This window comes from Scyliorhinus torazame, chromosome 1, assembly GCF_047496885.1.
Source record: "Scyliorhinus torazame isolate Kashiwa2021f chromosome 1, sScyTor2.1, whole genome shotgun sequence".
Lineage (NCBI taxonomy): Eukaryota > Metazoa > Chordata > Chondrichthyes > Carcharhiniformes > Scyliorhinidae > Scyliorhinus > Scyliorhinus torazame.
The window spans coordinates 118,820,957-118,838,901 of record NC_092707.1 but is presented as its reverse complement, the minus strand read 5'-3'; the positions used below and the strand labels follow the sequence as shown (position 1 = coordinate 118,838,901).

General features: G+C 44.3%; 1 protein-coding gene across 1 annotated transcript in view; it reads left to right on the top strand.

The window, feature by feature from the left end:
* LOC140411413 (uncharacterized) overlaps positions 1 to 17,945 on the top strand; it is a 222,753-nt gene that overhangs the window by 197,273 nt on the left and 7,535 nt on the right. Inside the window, exons 12-16 of the mRNA XM_072500525.1 lie at positions 9,567 to 9,684; positions 13,409 to 13,584; positions 14,489 to 14,652; positions 15,886 to 16,042; positions 17,389 to 17,519. Coding sequence (XP_072356626.1) covers positions 9,567 to 9,684; positions 13,409 to 13,584; positions 14,489 to 14,652; positions 15,886 to 16,042; positions 17,389 to 17,519 — 746 coding nt within the window. The remainder of the gene's footprint in view (positions 1 to 9,566; positions 9,685 to 13,408; positions 13,585 to 14,488; positions 14,653 to 15,885; positions 16,043 to 17,388; positions 17,520 to 17,945) is intronic.

Sequence of the window (17,945 nt, the reverse complement as noted above, 5' to 3'; positions counted from 1 at the left end):
TTCTACATGTAGCCTTTGCCTTTCCCTGTACAGTCCCTCCTCCAGTGCCTCCGCATATTGTCTGTCCACCCTCAAAAGTTCTTTCAGCAACCGCTCCCTTTCCCTACCCTCCTGCTTTCCTTTATGTGCCCTAATAGATATCAGCTCCCCTCTAACCACTGCCTTCAACGCCTCCCAGACCACTCCCACCTGAACCTCCCCATTGTCGTTAAGCTCCAAGTACCTTTCAATACACCCCCTCACCCTTAAACATATCCCCTCATCTGCCAATAGTCCCATGTCCATTCTCCAGGGCGGGTGCTGTTCTTTTTCCTCCCCTATCTCCAGGTCCACCCAATGTGGAGCGTGGTCCGAGATAGCTATTGCCGTGTACTCTGTCCCTGTCACCTTCGGGATCAGCGCCCTTCCCAATACAAAAAAGTCTATCCGTGAATATACTTTATGGACATAGGAGAAAAACGAGAACTCCTTACTCCTAGGCCTGCTAAATCTCCAGGGGTCTACTCCTCCCATCTGCTCCATAAAGTCCTTGAGCACCCTAGCTGCAGCCGGCCTCCTCCCGGTCCTGGACCTCGATCTGTCCAGCCCTGGGTCCAGCACCATATTAAAGTCTCCCCCCATTACCAACTTTCCCGCCTCTAGGTCCAAGATACGTCCCAACATTTGCCTCATAAAATTGGCATCATCCCAGTTCGGGGCATATACGTTCACTAGAACCACCGCCTCCCCTTGCAATCTGCCACTCACCATCACGTATCTACCCCCGCTATCCGCCACTATGGTCTTTGCCTCAAACAGTACCCGTTTCCCCACTAATATAGCCACCCCCCTGTTCTTTGCGTCTAACCCCGAATGAAACATCTGCCCCACCCATCCTTTGTGTAGTCTGACCTGGTCTATCAGTTTCAAATGCGTCTCCTGCAACATAACCACATCTGCCTTTAATTTCTTTAGGTGAGCGAGTACCCGTGCCCTTTTAATCGGCCCGTTCAGCCCCCTCACGTTCCACGTGATCAGCCGGGTTGGGGGGCTCTTTACCCCCCCCCCCCTTGTCGACTAGCCATCCCCTTTTTAAATCCAGCTCCTCCCCCGGTTCCCACGTAGCCGTATCTCCCCCCGACGGCGCCCTCCTGCCTCGACCACCCCACCCCGTACCAGCTCCCCCTTCTCCCAGTTAATCCGCCCCCCCCCCCCCCCCGCTAGATCATCTTCTAGCGTAATTGCACCCCCCATGTTGCTCCCAGAAGTCAGCAAACTCTGGCTGACCTCGGCTTCCCCCTGTGACCTCGGCCCCCACTGTGCGAGGCCCCCTCCTTCCTGCTTCCCTGTTCCCGCCATGATTACCATAGCGCGGGAACAAAGCCCGCGTTTCCCACTTGGCCCCACCCCTAATGGCCGGCGCCCACAATTCCTCGTCCTTCCCCCCCCCCCCCCCCCCCCCAACGACATGGGGAAGAGAGAAAAGTTACAGGGTCGCAAGATTAACAACTTGAGAAATCATCCCTTCCCCCTTTTCCCCCCCCCCCCCCTTCACCCCACGTAATCACACCACCACTTTGTCCCAAACGTTCTTTTTCTGGCCCGCCTATTCTAGCTGCTCCTCCACAATAAATGTCCACGCCTCTTCTGCTGTCTCAAAGTAGTGGTGCTTCCCTTGGTGTGTGACCCACAGTCTTGCCGGTTGCGGCATTCCCAATTTGACCTTCCTTTTGTGAAGCACCGCCATGGCCCGATTGAAACTCGCCCTCCTTCTCGCCACCCCCGCACTCCAATCTTGATATACGCGGATCACCGCGTTCTCCCACCTACTGTTCCGAGTTTTCTTCGCCCATCTGAGGACCATCTCTCTGTCATTATATCGGAGAAATCTCACCACTATAGCTCGAGGTATTTCTCCAGCCCTCGGTCTTCGTGTCATAACTCGATAAGCTCCCTCCAGCTCCAATGGGCCCGTTTGGGGTCTCCGATCCCATTAACGAGTGAAGCATCGTGCTCACATATGCCCCGACGTCCGCCCCCTCCGCACCTTCGGGAAGTCCAAGAATCCTTAAATTCTTCCTCCTCGCATTATTCTCCAACACCTCCAGCCTTTCCACACACCTTTTGTGTTGTGCCTCGTGCATCTCTGTCTTCACCACCAGGCCCTGTATTTCGTCTTCATTATCAGCGGCCTTTGCCTTCACGACCCGAAGCTCCTGCTCCTGGGTCTTTTGTTCCTCCTTTAGCCCTTCAATCGCCTGTAATATTGGGGCCAGCAGCTCCTTCTTCATCTCCTTTTTAAGTTCTTCCACACAGCGCCGCAGGAACTCTTGTTGGTCAGGGCCCCATACTAGACGGCCACCTTCCGACGCCATCTTGCTTTGTGCTTGCTTTCCTTGCCGCTGCTCTAGAGGATCCTCCGCAATCCGGCCAACTTCCTCTCCTTTTTCCATCTGTGTCCAGGCGGAATTCCCTTCTGGTTTACCGCACAGTGTTTTTAGCCGTTAAAATTGCCGTTGGGGCTCCTATTAAGAGCCCAAAAGTCCGTTCCACCGGGAGCTGCCGAAACGTGCGACTTAGCTGGTCATCGCCGCACCCGGAAGTGGAATAAAAGTTCTTGACTGAAATGTCTAATTTTACTAAGGTGCAATATCCCCAGTTACTGCAGTTACTTGCAGATAAAACTGTATCAGAGCAGTGAGAGGCCTTCATGGAAGAAATAGCGAGTGAAGGAAAATGTGTTCCCATAAAGACAAAGGATGGGGCCAAGATCAGTGAACCCTGGATGTCAAGGGACAGTAAACACGTGGCTAAAGGAGTAGTGCAGGAAGGAGGGGTTTCATTTCATGGGGCATTGGCATCAGTATTGGAACTGGAAGGATCTGTACTGTTGGGCTGGTCTCCATCTGAACCGATCTGGGACCAGTGTTCCAGCGAAAAGGAGAAATAGGTTAGTCGCAAGGACTTTAAACTAGCAAATGGGGGAAGGGTAACACTACGGGAAGTAAAATGGTTAATTGGAAGCAAAGCAGCAGGTTAGCACGTGGGGAGGTGTGTTCAACTACATGGAAAGTTATGAAAAAGATAAAGGGAAGAACTCAGGAGATGTTATTAATGAAGATGTTAGGATTCAAAACAAAGGTATCAAAACTAGCATAAAGACACTTTACCTGAATGATCATAGCATTCGAAACAAGATAAATGAGTTATAGAATTTACAGTGCAGAAGGAGGCCATTTGGCCCATCATGTCTGCACCGGCCCTTGGAAAGAGCACCCTACCCAAGCCCACACCCACCTTATCCCCGTAACCCAGTACTCCACCTAACTGTTTTGGACACCCAAGGGCAATTTAGCATGGCCAATCCACCTAACCTGCACATCATTGGACTGTGGGAGGAAACCCACGCAGACACTGGGAGAACGTGCAGACTCCGCATAGACAGTAACCCAAGCTGGGAATCGAACCGGGGACCCTGGAGCTTTGAAGCAACTGTGCTAACCACTGTGCTCCCGTGCTGCCCCTGGTTGATGGGCAAATCATCACAAATGAGTTTGATTTAGTGGCCATTAGAGAGAGATGGTTGCAGGATGGTCATGACCGGGAACATAGAACATAGAATATACAGTGCAGAAGGAAGCCATTTGGCCCATCGAGTCTGCACCGACCCACTTAAGCCCTCACTTCCACCCTATCCCCGTAACCCAATAACCCCTTCTAACCTTTATGGACACTAAGGGCAATTTAGCATGGCCAATCCACCTAATCTGCACGTCTTTGGACTGTGGGAGGAAACCGGAGCACCCGGGGGAAACCCACGCAGACACAGGGAGAATGTGCATACTCCGCACAGACAGTGACCCAGCAGGGAATCGATCCTGGGACCCTGGCGCTGTGAAGCCATAGTGCTAACCACTATGCTACCGTGCTGCCGTGGGAGTTAAATATCCAGGGATACCAGACTATTCGGAAGGACAGACATGAAGGTAAGGGAGATGGTGCAGCTCTGACGTTTAAGGATGACATTAGGGTGGTAGTGAGGGTTGATATGGGTTCTATAGAGAAAAAGGTTGAATCCATTTGGTGGAAATTAGAAACAGTAAGAAGAAAAGACCATTGATAGGCATAGTCTATAGGCCACCAAATAATAACATCACGGTGGGACAGGCAATAAACAAAGATATAACTGATGCATGTAAAAATGGTACAGCAATTATCATGGGGGATTTTAATCCACATGTCGATTGGTCAAACCAGATCTGTCAGGGCAGCCTTGAGGAGGAGTTCATAGAATGTATCTGCAATAGTTTCCTCAAACAGATGAGGGAGCAAGTATCCTCGACCTGGTCCTATGTAATGAGACAGGAATAATTAAATGATCTCATAGTTAGGGATTCCCTCGGAAGGAGCGACTATAGTATGGTTGAATTAAAAATACAGATGGAGTGTGAGAAGGTAAAATCTAATACCAGTGTATTGTGCTTAAACAAAGGAACCTACAAACCTACAATGGGATGAGGGAGGATTTGGCTAGAGTGTATTGGGAGCAAAGACTTTGTGGTGGGACAATTGAGGAATAGTGGAGGACTTGATTTTTAAGTGTTCAGAAAAAGTATATAGCAGTGAAAAGGAAGGACTGTAGGGAAAAGGATAATCAGTCATGGCTACCTAAGGGAATAAAGGAGGATATCAAATTGAAAGAAAAGGCAAACAAAGTGGCAAAGATTAGGGGAAAACTGGAAGATTGGGAAATCTTTAACGGTCAAAAGAATGCCACGAACAAAGCTATAAAGAAAAGTAAGATAGATTTGAGAGTAAGCTAGCTCAATATAAAAACAGATAAACATTTCTACAAATATATAAAACAAAAAAGAGTAGCTACGGTAAACATTGGTCCTTTAGAGGATGATAAGGGAGGTTTAATAATGGGAAGTGAGGAAATGGCTGAGGCATTGTACAGGTATCTTTTTTTATAATCTTTATTGTCACAAGTAGGCTTACATTAACACTGCAATGAAGTTACTGTAAAAAGTTCCGAGTTGCCACATTCCGTCGCTTGTTCGGGTACACAAAGGGAGAATTCAGAATGTCCAAATTACCTAACAGCACATCTTTTGGGACTTGTGGGAGGAAACCAGAGCACCCGGCAGAAACCCACGCAGACACTGGGGGAACGTGCAGACTCCACACACACAGTGACCCAAGCCGGGAATCAAACCTGGGACCCTGGAGCTGGAAGCAATGGTGCTAATCACTGTGCTAATGTGCTGGGATTGGTGCAGTCAGATCTTTGTTGAATGGCGTGGACACCATGGGCTGAACGCCTCCTGTGCTGTAAACTTCTATGAATCCACAATTTCAGGTAGCACACCACAGATACTAATCAATGGATGCGTAAAAATATCTGCAAAGCCCAATGCGTTAAATTCAGAATTTTCTCTCAGTTGTGTAGATTTTTATAGTGCATGTCACCCAAAATTGGTAATTTAGCGCAGAAATTTGTGGATTTAAAGCACACAGTACATTGAGCACAACTTTGTTTCAACAAGGTTTTGTGCTAGTTTTTAAAAAACACATTATGATCGAACCCTACCCACCCACAAAGCAGGTCACTCCCCAAAGTAAATTCATCATCTGTTTCTGTTAATTGCAAGCCTTCGAGGAAGTTGTTGGCAAGATTCTAGAATCCATTGTTAAGGATGAGATTTCTAAATTCTTGGAAATGCAGGGTCGGATTAGGACAAGTCAGCATGGATTTAGTAAGGGGCGGTCGTGCCTGACAGACCTGTTAGAGTTCTTTGAAGAGATAACAAATAGGTTAGACCAAGGAGAGCCAATGGATGTTATCTATCTTGACTTCCAAAAGGCCTTTGATAAGGTGCCTCACGGGAGACTGCTGAGTAAAATAAGAGCCCATGGTATTCGAGGCAAGGTACTAACATGGATTGACGATTGGCTGTCAGACAGAAGGCAGAGAGTTGGGATAAAAGGTTATTTTTCGGAATGGCAACCGGTGACGAGTGGTGTCCCGCAGGGTTCAGTGTTGGGGCCACAGCTGTTCTCTTTATATATTAACGATCTAGATGACGGGACTGGGGGCATTCTGGCTAAGTTTGCCGATGATACAAAGATAGGTGGAGGGGCAGGTAGTATGGAGGAGGTGGGGAGGCTGCAGAAAGATTTAGACAGTTTAGGAGAGTGGTCCAAGAAATGGCTGATGAAATTCAACGTGGGCAAGTGCGAGGTCTTGCACTTTGGAAAAAAGAATAGAGGCATGGACTTTTTTCTAAACGGTGACAAAATTCATAATGTTGAAGTGCAAAGGGACGTGGGAGTCCTAGTCCAGGATTCTCTAAAGGTAAACTTGCAGGTTGAGTCCGTAATTAAGAAAGCAAATGCAATGTTGTCATTCATCTCAAGAGGCTTGGAATATAAAAGCAGGGATGTACTTCTGAAGCTTTATAAAGCATTAGTTAGACCCCATTTAGAATACTGTGAGCAATTTTGGTCCCTACACCTCAGGAAGGACATACTGGCACTGGAGCGGGTCCAGCGGAGATTCACACGGATGATCCCAGGAATGGTAGGCCTAACATACGATGAACGTCTGAGGATCCTGCGATTATATTCATTGGAGTTTAGGAGGTTGAGGGGAGATCTAATAGAAACTTACAAGATAATGAATGGCTTAGATAGGGTGGATGTAGGGAAGTTGTTTCCATTAGCAGGGGAGACTAGGACCCGGGGGCACAGCCTTAGAATAAAAGGGAGTCACTTTAGAACCGAGATGAGGAGAAATTTCTTCAGCCAGAGTGGTGGGTCTGTGGAATTCATTGCCACAGAGGGCAGTGGAGGCCGGGACGTTGAGTGTCTTTAAGACAGAAGTTGATAAATTCTTGATTTCTCGAGGAATTGAGGGCTATGGAGAGAGAGTGGGTAAATGGAGTTGAAATCAGCCATGATTGAATGGTGGAGTGGACTTGATGGGCTGAATGGCCTTACTTCCGCTCCTCTGTCTTATGGTCTTATGGAAACTCCATAAATCAAACTGGTTCTCTTAGTCTTAAGTACAATAAGGCAGATTTAAAGCTTTTTGATTGTCAAACATGCTAACTACTGTACACAGCATGACTAGCAAATGGTTTTGTTTTTTAAAAAGTCATTTGGAAATTTAAAATTGGGTTACTCACTGTTAATGGATGAGATACTGATGCAAAATTCTTATGTTTTGTGAAACTCATTTTCAACTGTATTATTCAAACTGCTCTAAGTTAAATTTAAAATTAAAATCACGTTCTAAAACGCTGCCCAAGAGCACTAGCTCATGGCAGGTTTTGTGCTTTTGAATGAAAACCTGAGAAAAAATACTTTTCAATGCCAATGCAATTTCCACCCGATCACTTTGCCCATCATGGAACCCTTGTCATGAATATCATGCATATGATACAGCTTCTTGCATTTGTGGGTTTCATAAATATCTTATTTAAGCAACAGTATCAAACTTGTGTTTTTAAATAATTGTAATCTTTATTATTGTCACAAGTAGGCTTACATTAACACTGCAATGAAGTTACTGTGAAAATCCCCGAGTCGCCCCACTCTGGCACCTGTTCGGGTACACTGAGGGAGAATTCAGAATGTCCAATTCACCTAATAACACTTCTTTCGGGACTTGTGGGAGGAAACCCATGCAGATTCTGCACAGGTGGCCCAAGCAGGTATCAAACCGGAGACCCTGGCACTGTGAATGAAGCAACAGTGCTAACCACTGTGCAACCTTAACCGTGTGGTCTTAGTGGGAGCCATCTGAATTATTTTCTTTTTCTACTTCGATTCAATAGTTTTGCTGATGGTCATGTTATTGCATACCCCTTTTCCTGTCTCACTTTTTGTTCATCTATTGTACAGTAGCCATGGACACTTTTTCAAGCTAGCTATCTGCACTTGCCTCAACATGTTCTGAGCTTTTTATGAATTAGATGATTTTCTGAGTTACAAACAGGATCTAAATGCACAAACAGTATCTAAATTCTATCTTCTTCGGCGATCACTCGCTAACGAGTATAATTGTCCACCTAAGAAACTCCGTGTTACTGGTCATGGGTTCTATGGGTTCTGTTCTTGTATGGCTGATTAGACCGATCTGAGAGCTGCATCGCCGACCGCACACATGGCAGGTGTTTCCAGGAGGAGGGATCTGTCCATGGACTTTAGATCACTGGTCTTCCTTTCTCAGGCACCTTTTCTGGGCTTCCTTTTGCCGTCACATGTCCTCGAAGAATTGTGCCCCTTCAATCAGAAGGTTCCTCCAAATAGGTCTGTTCTGAACAAGGGTCTCCCAGATGTTGACTGAGCTTCTAAAGTAAGTTGGTACTTATGACTTCTCTTGCAAGTATTCATCAAACTGCTTATTTCAAGGTTTTTCTTCAAAATATAATGGGTTGCTTATCCTCTTTAATAATAATAATCTTTATTATTGTCACAAGTAGGCTTACGTTAATGAAATGAAAATCGCTTATTGTCAAAAGTAGGCTTCAAATGAAGTTACTGTGAAAAGCCCCATAGTCATAGTCGGAAACATTAGGGACCTTCAAGCAGCTGTTGGATAGGTACATGGATTACGGGAAAATGATATAGTGTAGATTTATTTGTTCTTAAGGGCAGCACGGTAGCATTGTGGATAGCACAATTGCTTCACAGATCCATGGTCCCAGGTTCGATTCCAGCTTGGGTCATTGTCTGTGCGGAGTCTGCACGTCCTCCCCGTGTCTGCGTGGGTTTCCTCCGGGTGCTCCGGTTTCCTCCCACAGTCCAAAGATGTGCGGGTTAGGTGAATTGGCCAATGATAAATTGCCCTTAATGTCCAAATTGCCCTTGGTGTTGGGTGGAGGTGTTGAGTTTGGGTAGGGTGCTCTTTCCAAGAGCTGGTGCAGACTCAAAGGGCCGAATGGCCTCCTTCTGCACTGTAAATTCAATGATAATCTATGATTAATCTAGGACAAAGGTTCGGCACAACATCGTGGGCCGAAGGGCCTGTTCTGTGCTGTATTTTCTATGTTCGCCACATTCTGGGGGAGGCTGGTACAGGAATTGAACCGCGCTGCTGGCCTGCCTTGGTCTGCTTTAAACGCCAGCTATTTAGCCCTGTGCTAAACCAGCCCATTAACACTGCAATGAGGTGACTGAAAAGCCCCGAGTCGCCATACCCCAGCACCTGTTCAGGTAAACTGAGGGAGAATTCAGAATGTTCAATTCACCTAACAGCACGGCTTTCGGGGCTTGTCGGAGGAAACCAGAGCACCCGGAGGAAACCCACGCAGACACTGGGAGAACGTGCAGACGCTGCACAGATAGTGACCCAAGCGGGAATCGAACCCAATTCCCTGGCACTGTAAAGCAACTGTGCTGCCCACTGTGCTACTGTTTCAGGGTTCACTGACTCACAAATAAAAGCCCATTCTAATACTTCTTATTTGTAGATCATATATGTAGCCTGGAAATATTTATTTTCCTAAACTGATTAATTAATATATGTGGTGCTCATATTAATTTTCCCTAATTTTTTTTTTTTTCCATCTTGTTCTCAGGTAATGTGTCGATGTCTTCGCAAAAGCTGGCCCTGAGTTCAAAGAATTTCAGCATGTTTTTGACATGGGCACCCCAAGTAGACCATCCTCCTGAATCCTTGTACAAAGTGGAACTAATGTAATTGTAGAATTAACTTACCTTTTGTAAATTGTTTCCACTTGTCATGAACATTCTGATACTGGTTGACATCTGTGGTTTGGAAATACATGGAAACATAAAAATCTGGACTTTTGATTATCCACTCACTTTTACACAAAAGAACAGGGCCATGCTATGAATATGCAACTAACTCCAATTTACAGACAAAAAAGTGGCCATCAGTCTCTGTAATTGGCTAATGGCTGGTCAGACCACAGTGTCCTGGAAGAAAATGGATTTTGAGTGAATCATCCTGGCTGAACAGGGGTATCCTGTTTATTCCCGTTAAGTTTAAATCTGAATGGGACGATATAACTCAGGCCAGACGTGGGCCTCTACCTCTGACTCGGTGCTAGCAGTTTTACCCTCCGGCTGTTAACTCCTAAATTGCCCACTACATCTTCGATTAAATTTCCTAACATCTCCCCGTCATCACAGAAACATACAGCTTCAAACACTGTACCATGCCAACTGTCCCCAACCACTTGTGTGGTACTTCTAGAGGACATAATGAATTTAAAGGTTCTTGTCACAATTGTGTTAGTGGGAGCATAGTCATTTTATGGACTTAGGCAACATGTTCTTTGTTTCTGAGGTTTTGTTGAGCCTCGTACACAAAAACAGCTTGCACTTAACACTGTTAACATAATAAAAATGTTGTCAGGAGGTTCAAACAAAATTTGGCACTGAACCACAGAAGGAGGTATAAGACTAGGAGACCAAAGGCTTGGACAAAAAATAAAAATTAATGATTTAAAAAAAATAAATTTAGAGTGCCCAATTCTTTTTTTTTTTAATTAAGGGGCAATTTAGTGTGCCCAATCCACTTACCCTGCACATCTTTTGGGTTGTGAGGGTGAGACCCACGCAGACACTGGAAGAATGTGAAAACTCCACATAGACAGTGACCCAGGGCCGGGATCGAACAGGGGTCCTCAGCACCATGAGGCAGCAGTGCTAACCAATACACCACCGTGTTGCCCCTAAAATGAATGATCATCTTAACAGAGGAGGGAAATGCGTTAAGGAGGGAACTCCAGGGTTATTATCTAGGTGGGTGAAGGCTTAGCCAGCAATGGTGGGATAAAAGGAACTCTGGGTGCACAAAAAGCCATGGTAATTCGAAAGGAACAGAATGGTTGCCTGCTAATCATCATGCTGAAGTGGTCCATTATTCTTTGTTGTTTGTTGGTAGGCAGTTCTGTTTGGGATTTGGGAATACAAAATTTGTATCATGAGCCTGATTGTTTGATGATATTCTGTACTTTTCCATACTTTTGAGGAGTGTTGCATTCTTCCATGTTGGGAGATGGTGCCAGCAGTCAGAGGAGCTGTGTACACTCATAAATTTTGATTATGTTTACCCTCTTATTTTCTGCTCTCAGGAGCCCTGGCTACAAGCTGCTTCCTGTACCAAAGGAATGGGTTGGTGGCCTGTAGGTTTGTTTCAACTAGTACCATGGTCTGTCTTCAAGTCTCCACTAATTTTAGCGAAGAAAGTGGAAGTGAATGTCAGTAGGTGCCCTTTGCTTTATACATTTATCTTTTTTTTATAAGCAAAGGACGCCACAGCTCCAGGAGGCACGTTAGAATGGCCTGGAGGTTAGGGTGACGACAATTCAAGTTAGGTACTTGGGGGTGCAGGCGACAATTCAAGTTTGGTACTTGGGGTGCAGGTAGCGCAGGACTGGGCACGACTCCATAAGCTAAATTTCACGAGCCTCGTAGGGAAGGTGAAAGAGGATCTGGTAGGTGGGATAGTCTCCCTTTTATTGTTAGCTAGCTGAGTGCAGGCAGTCAAAATTAATATTTTGCCACCATTTCTGTTGTTTTTCCACTGTACCGATCTTTTTACCAAAGGTATTTTTGAGGGGTGGATAGGCTGGTCTCGTTTGTGTGGGCAGGGAAGGTGGCAAGGATAAGGAAGGCGGTGCTTCAAAGGTGGCGCCAGTTGGGGGCATGGCTCTTCCGAATCTGTTGCAATATTACTGGGCGGCGAATACGCAGAAAGTGCGGGGCTAGAGGAAGGAATCGGGACATTTGTAGATGCAGATTGAGGTCGGGGACATTTGTAGATGCAGATTGAGGTCGGGGACATTTGTAGATGCAGGTGGGGGTCGGGGATGTGGACGCTGGCAACTGCGCCGCTGTGCCTATTCCCGGGGAAATATTCTGGGAATCCGGTAGTGGTAGCCATGCTGCCATTTGGGGGAATTCTGGCAGCCCTTCAAATTGAGGGCAGGATCGAAGGTGATACCGATAAGGGGGAATCATGGGTTTGAGCTGGGGAGGATGGATGCGAGGTTCAGGGGGTGGGACAAGAAAGAGGGGCAAGAGATGAAGGATCTGTTCTGGAGTGGAGATTCGCAAGTCCAGAGGAGTTGGGGGTGAAGTATGGGCTGCAGCTTGAAGGATTTTGGTATGTGCAGGTGTGGAATTTCTCAATAAAGTGTTTCTCGGTAGCACCGCCCTCCTCTATGCTGGAGGAGGTGTTTTCGACGGGGGGGGGGGGGGGGGGGTTAGAGAGTGGGGTTGTCTAAACGATTTATGGTAGGATTACGTAGGACGATAAGGAATCTATGGGAGCGACTAAGGCCAAGTGGGAGGAAGAGTTGAGGATGGGACTGGAGGAATGATTATGGTGAGAAGTGCTCTGAAGGGTCACTGCCTCGACTTTGTGTGCGAGGTTGGGGTTGATTCAGCTAAAAGTGTTGCAAAGGGTGCACTTACTGAAGGCAAGGATGAGCCGGTTCTTTGAAGGGGTGGAGGATAGTTGAGAGTTGTGTGGGAGGGGCCCAGCCAACCATGTCCATATGCCCTGGTCCTGCCCGAAGTTCGAAAGATATTGTTGTTTTTTTTAAAGCACCATGTCAGAGGTCCTGCATAATGAATTGGAGTCAGGTCACCTGAAGGCCATAGTGGGAGTGTCGGCCCTGCTGGATTTGCAGGCAGGAGCAGCAGCAGGCATATTAGCCTTCGCCTCATTGATTGCTCGCAGGCGGGTCCTGTTGGGGTGGAGTTCAGCATCCTGGCGTGGCTGGGTATCTGTTGGAGTTTTTGACCTTGGAAAAGGTCATAGTTGCTCTGAGAGGGGCAGATGAGGGGTTCCACCAGAGTGGGGGGGTTCATTTTGCACTTTGGGGACCTGGTTGCTGCCATGGGGTAAGGGGGGGGGGGGTGCGTCAGGTACTGTTTGTGTTAAAATGTCGAAAATATTGAATAAAAATGTTTTAAAACCAGAATGGCCTGGAGGAAAGGCTTTGTTGCTTCTCACCCTGAACAATAGCTAAGATTAAGAACTTAGCAGATCAAAAAAGTGTCCCTCCACTCTAAATCGTATACAATGATAGTGTTTGGATTGTTTCAAATATTGACCTTTATTTAGAGGTTAACTACTTTTAATTGTGCTTCTGTTACTTTGTGGGGTTTTCCCCCCTTGGACGAAGCAGTACTGATTGTTTTGTGAACTTTGCTGTATTTATTTTGTATCTTTTATCAAATCTACAGTAATTTTTAAAAGAAAATATATGTAACCCAGTAAAAACTCCACAAAAACTATTTTGCTAACTTAAATGATGTGATGTTTAAATTCTGGTGTGTGTAATAAACAAATGATGAATGTACATTTAATGCTTTTAATACGGCGTAGAAAAAAAAATCAAAGCATTTCATGTCCAAACTGTTATTTCTATTCATCTTTCAGGCCCGAGGATGTTTGGCTTCAAACTACTAACTGCACGTTTCCATTGGAAGACGGCTGTGATGTTACATGCACAATTAAAAATTGTTACACCCCATATCAAGCCAGAGTGGGAAACATTTTACCTGAATCTCCAGTTGTTTGGAATCTGTCTAATCAGTTTATTCCCATCTATGATGGTACAGCATTTATTATCCTCAAACTGGAACATTGAATCAATTTGCTATGTAAACATTAATTAGTAAATTAACATTTTTTTTAGTGGTCTTATCCTGAACCTTTGGGGTGTAAATAGTTAGTTCTGCACCATACCTTCACGTAGAATCCTATTGACAGGATTATTACCATGCCAAGGAAGATACATTTCCTTCTTGTAATTCTTTCTTTGAAACACATAAATCTGATTGTCAACGGGACCCTATCTACAATATTAATTTTAGTTAGATTTCCTTTTTAGATATGTATGAGCATCATTAATGTATTTTTCAAAAATAAATATTCGCTTCTGGATTTCTAGATCTTGTCTCTTTTTTAAAATGGGAGGGCTATTAATATGCCAAAATGACTCCTGTCTCAATTTTGAGAGACCGGAAATAGGAAATTGATCACTTAAAAATCAGACTTTTGGTGCTTTGCTCACTTCCTTAAAAAATAAACTGGATAAATGGCAACTCTCTCTAGGAAGCACCTAATTCTTCCTGAATGGAATTGTAATTAACCCGTTCTATTTCAAGTGTTTTTTTTTCAACTTAGAGTACCCAATTCTTTTTTTTTCCAATTAAGGGGCAATTTTTCAGCATGGCCTATCCACCTATCTGCACACCTTTGGGTTGTGGGGGTGAAACCCACGCAGACATGGGGAGAGTGTTCATACTCCACTGGGATCAAACCTGGGAAGTCAGCGGCGTGAGGCAGCTGTGCTAACCACTGTGCGGCCGTGCTGCCCCTGAATTTAAAGTGATTTTAATTGTATTTGATAATTTTTCATCAATCTGAAAATAAGATTTGTATCTAGCGTGCAATGTTACTTGCTGTGAAATATTAAAATACAACTGCTAAATCACAAAACCTATTTCTTTTAAGTGGAACTTGGTGCACCTCAGGTGAGCGTAACTTCAGAGGAAGAATCTATAATAGTGAATCTTCAAATTAAGCTAACACGCTGCAAAGAAATGGTGCTCAAAGCATGTCTGCTGGAAAAACTGACCTATGAAGTGGAAATCTGGGATGAGGATGAACACATCAAGGTATGTACTACTTTATTGAACTGAGCGACATCTTAAAATAAAGCAGTAGTAGCAACAGTGACTTTTATTGCAATTTAATGGAGAATTACCGTTACAACATTGAAATATATGGCATTCCTGAATTTTACCCTTTGTGAATCTTGAATCCTGACAGGTTTTTATTGAGACTCCGAATTATTTATTTGATTTTTAATCAGCAAGAGCTCTGTGTGTAGTATTTTAATATATTGTTGGTTGTTGCTGTTGTGTTTTAGCAGCATGGTCATTTGGGGCCAATTTTGGTGAGAGATATTTTCCTCCTTTGGGCTCAATCTCTCCAAAGTGAAGGGTCAGCACATCTCAGATGATGGAAGAAAGTAGATACTTCACCTGACAAGTGATAAGGCCGCCACTAATAACTATAAAAGGGAATTCAGGAGAATCTTCTTTACACATAGTGTAAAGTGGCTGAGGTGAATAGCACTGGCGCATTTAAGAGGGGGCTAGATAAGCACATGAGGGAGAAAGAAACAAAGTTACGCTTGTTGGCGTAAATAAGAAGCGATGGAGGTTCAAGTGGAACATGAACAAAGACCAGTTGGGCCGAATGGTCCCTTCCTACAGTGCATGCACTTTATAATTGTATGTAACAAATTCCACAAAATAAATTTCACAATCTCCAGTATTTAGTCTTCTACATTGAAATGATTTCTGTTTACTGTTGACATTTTAGTTTGTTTCTGCTCAGTGCACTTTTCCCTGATTTGAGGGAGTAAGTGAGGCACCTACTCCCATGTTCCTGGCAGTCAGGTTCTAAGCCAGCAGCCAAAAAAATGCCCAGGGTGACTCGGATCTGTTTCTTTTTTGTCTTGCTCCTCCCTGTCTCATCGTTTCTTCGTGAAAAAGTACCAAACCGTTGAGCATTTTTGGACACTGTCAAGCTCAGAAATTTGATCACTAGAAAATGGCAGGAGTCCAACTCTACCTGCCATTTGTGGCACTCTGTATTGTTCTTGAAACAAAATACTTAATACCAATTTTCTAATTCAATTATAGACGATGGAGGTAGTGCATTGCTTATCAGAATTCATGATTAAGAAGTTGATTTGTTAATGACCTTTATTATACCAGTGGAAAAGTGGGACTGTCAGTAATGTTAAGCATCTGTTCAGCATCTGTTCAATGTGGAATTCAAATAGCAAAGTGAAAGATAACCCAAATTTACATTCACTTGTCTTTTCTTCCCTCTGGCAGAGACCAATCAAGCAAAACTTAATTGGCAACTCATTGGAAATTCGGAAAAGTGAATTGCGTGGCAATAATAATTGCATAGCCGCCCGATCCATTAATAAGAGTTTTTTGAAATCCAGTGATTTTTCTAAGCCGTATTGTATCCGTTTGAAGCAAAAAGGTATGCTTTTTGGGCTCGTACGAATATTATCTTCCTTGAAGAAATTCAAGGTGGGGGGGGAGTTAACTCTCAAAGTAATAAACTGAAAGGGGTTTCCGTACACTTGAAGAATAGTCTCCTACTTTAGAACTGAAAATTTTTCATGCTCATGTTCATTGCGAAGTGTCAAAAAGATAACATTTTAGGGCTGCACGGTGGCGCAGTGATTAGTACTGCTGCCTCACGGCGCAGAGGGCCCAGGTTCGATCCCGGCTCTGGGTCACTGTCCGTGTGGAGTTTGCACATTCTTCCCGTGTTTGCGTTGGTTTCGCCCCACAACTCAAAGATGTGCAGGGTAGGTGGATTGGCCATGGCAAATTGCCTCATAATTGGAAAAAATGAATTGGGTACTCTAGATTTATTTTTAAAAAGCCAACATTTCAAATCATAGAATTTACAGTGCAGAAAGAGGCCATTCGGCCCATCAAGTCTGCACGGGCCCTTGGAAAGAGCACCCTATTTCAGGGCTACAACTAGGAAAATTAATCCTGTTCCATTCAGTATTTGTATTTTCTTTCAGCCTTTCATGTATTTATTTCTGTTCCTCTTTCCAGACACGTAAATGACTTTTGGATATGTCTACGGCTTTAGTGGTAGACCTGCATTTTCAATACAACTACATGTTTTTGAACATGAAAGATTGCTCTTTGGTGCCCATTTTGGGAGCTGTAAGAGGTTTTCTGAAATTCTTGGGTCAACATTTCCTTTTAAATAATTTTAAAAATATGTTTAAAGTATCCAATTCATTTTTTTCACAATCATTAAGGGGCAATTTAGCACGGCCAAGCCACCTACCCTGCATATCTTTGGGTTGTGGGGTTGAGACCCACGCAGACACGGGGAAAATGTGCGAACTCCACATGGACAGTGACCCGGGGCCAGGATCGAACCCGGGTCCTCAGTGCCGTGAGGCAGCAGTGCTAACCACTGCCCCACCGTGCCGCCCCTGAGATCAGCATTTACTAAGAAGCCCACCATGATGTTTCACATGCCAGTGACTGGAGTGTACAAATTTACAATGTTTCCTTCATCAAAAGCATTTATGAGGTGTAGTGTTATTCCAGAAAATTGATCCAAAAACATTTGGTCATATTTTTTGGTGAGCAACTTTAAGTTTTACATTGGTTCCAAGAAGCAGGACTTTATTCTCACAATAGTTTTGCGGGATTTGAATTGCCAATGATTCATTTCATTTAACCAAGTTATAATTTTACCCATTGTGACTTCTAATTGATTATGGTCTTCAATCAATAGCATTGATATTGTTCTGTCAATAACTGCAGTCATAAATATTTTATTTCTTGTAGTACTGCAAACCGAAAAGTTTCTCACCATAATGGGATCAGCGCTGGGAGTATTATTTCTGATTTCAGTAGCTGTTGTTATCATGAAAAAAATGGCCATGCTCACTTCAAGCATCGAAATGCCTGCAGCCCTGGTTTGTATAACTGATTGAAATACTACTGTTGCAGTCCTTAATATAGGCTGAGGAATAATTATTTTTGAATAAGAAATGAGAAAGATCATTTTGGTCTAGGAATGATATCTCTTCCTTGACTTTTGTCAGATGCACACTCACTACACCTCAGTCTGCCTGTTTATTTTTCACTCTTCAATGCAGTGTTTCTATGGTTGTCTTTCAGGCAACCCAACTGAGTTTGAGGCTCATTTGAATTTCACCAGCGAGCTGCTGGGACTGAGTGGACCCTCCACTCCACTTTGCCACATTTGGAAAGCTAAAATTCAGCTAGCGTTTTGGATCTGATGTAGTGCAATGATTGTAGGGCTCCAAACCCTGCTTCTCTGGGTCTCTCAAATTCAATCCCAAAAATTCCCCAGGTTATGTTTTGGAGTGGTCTCCAGC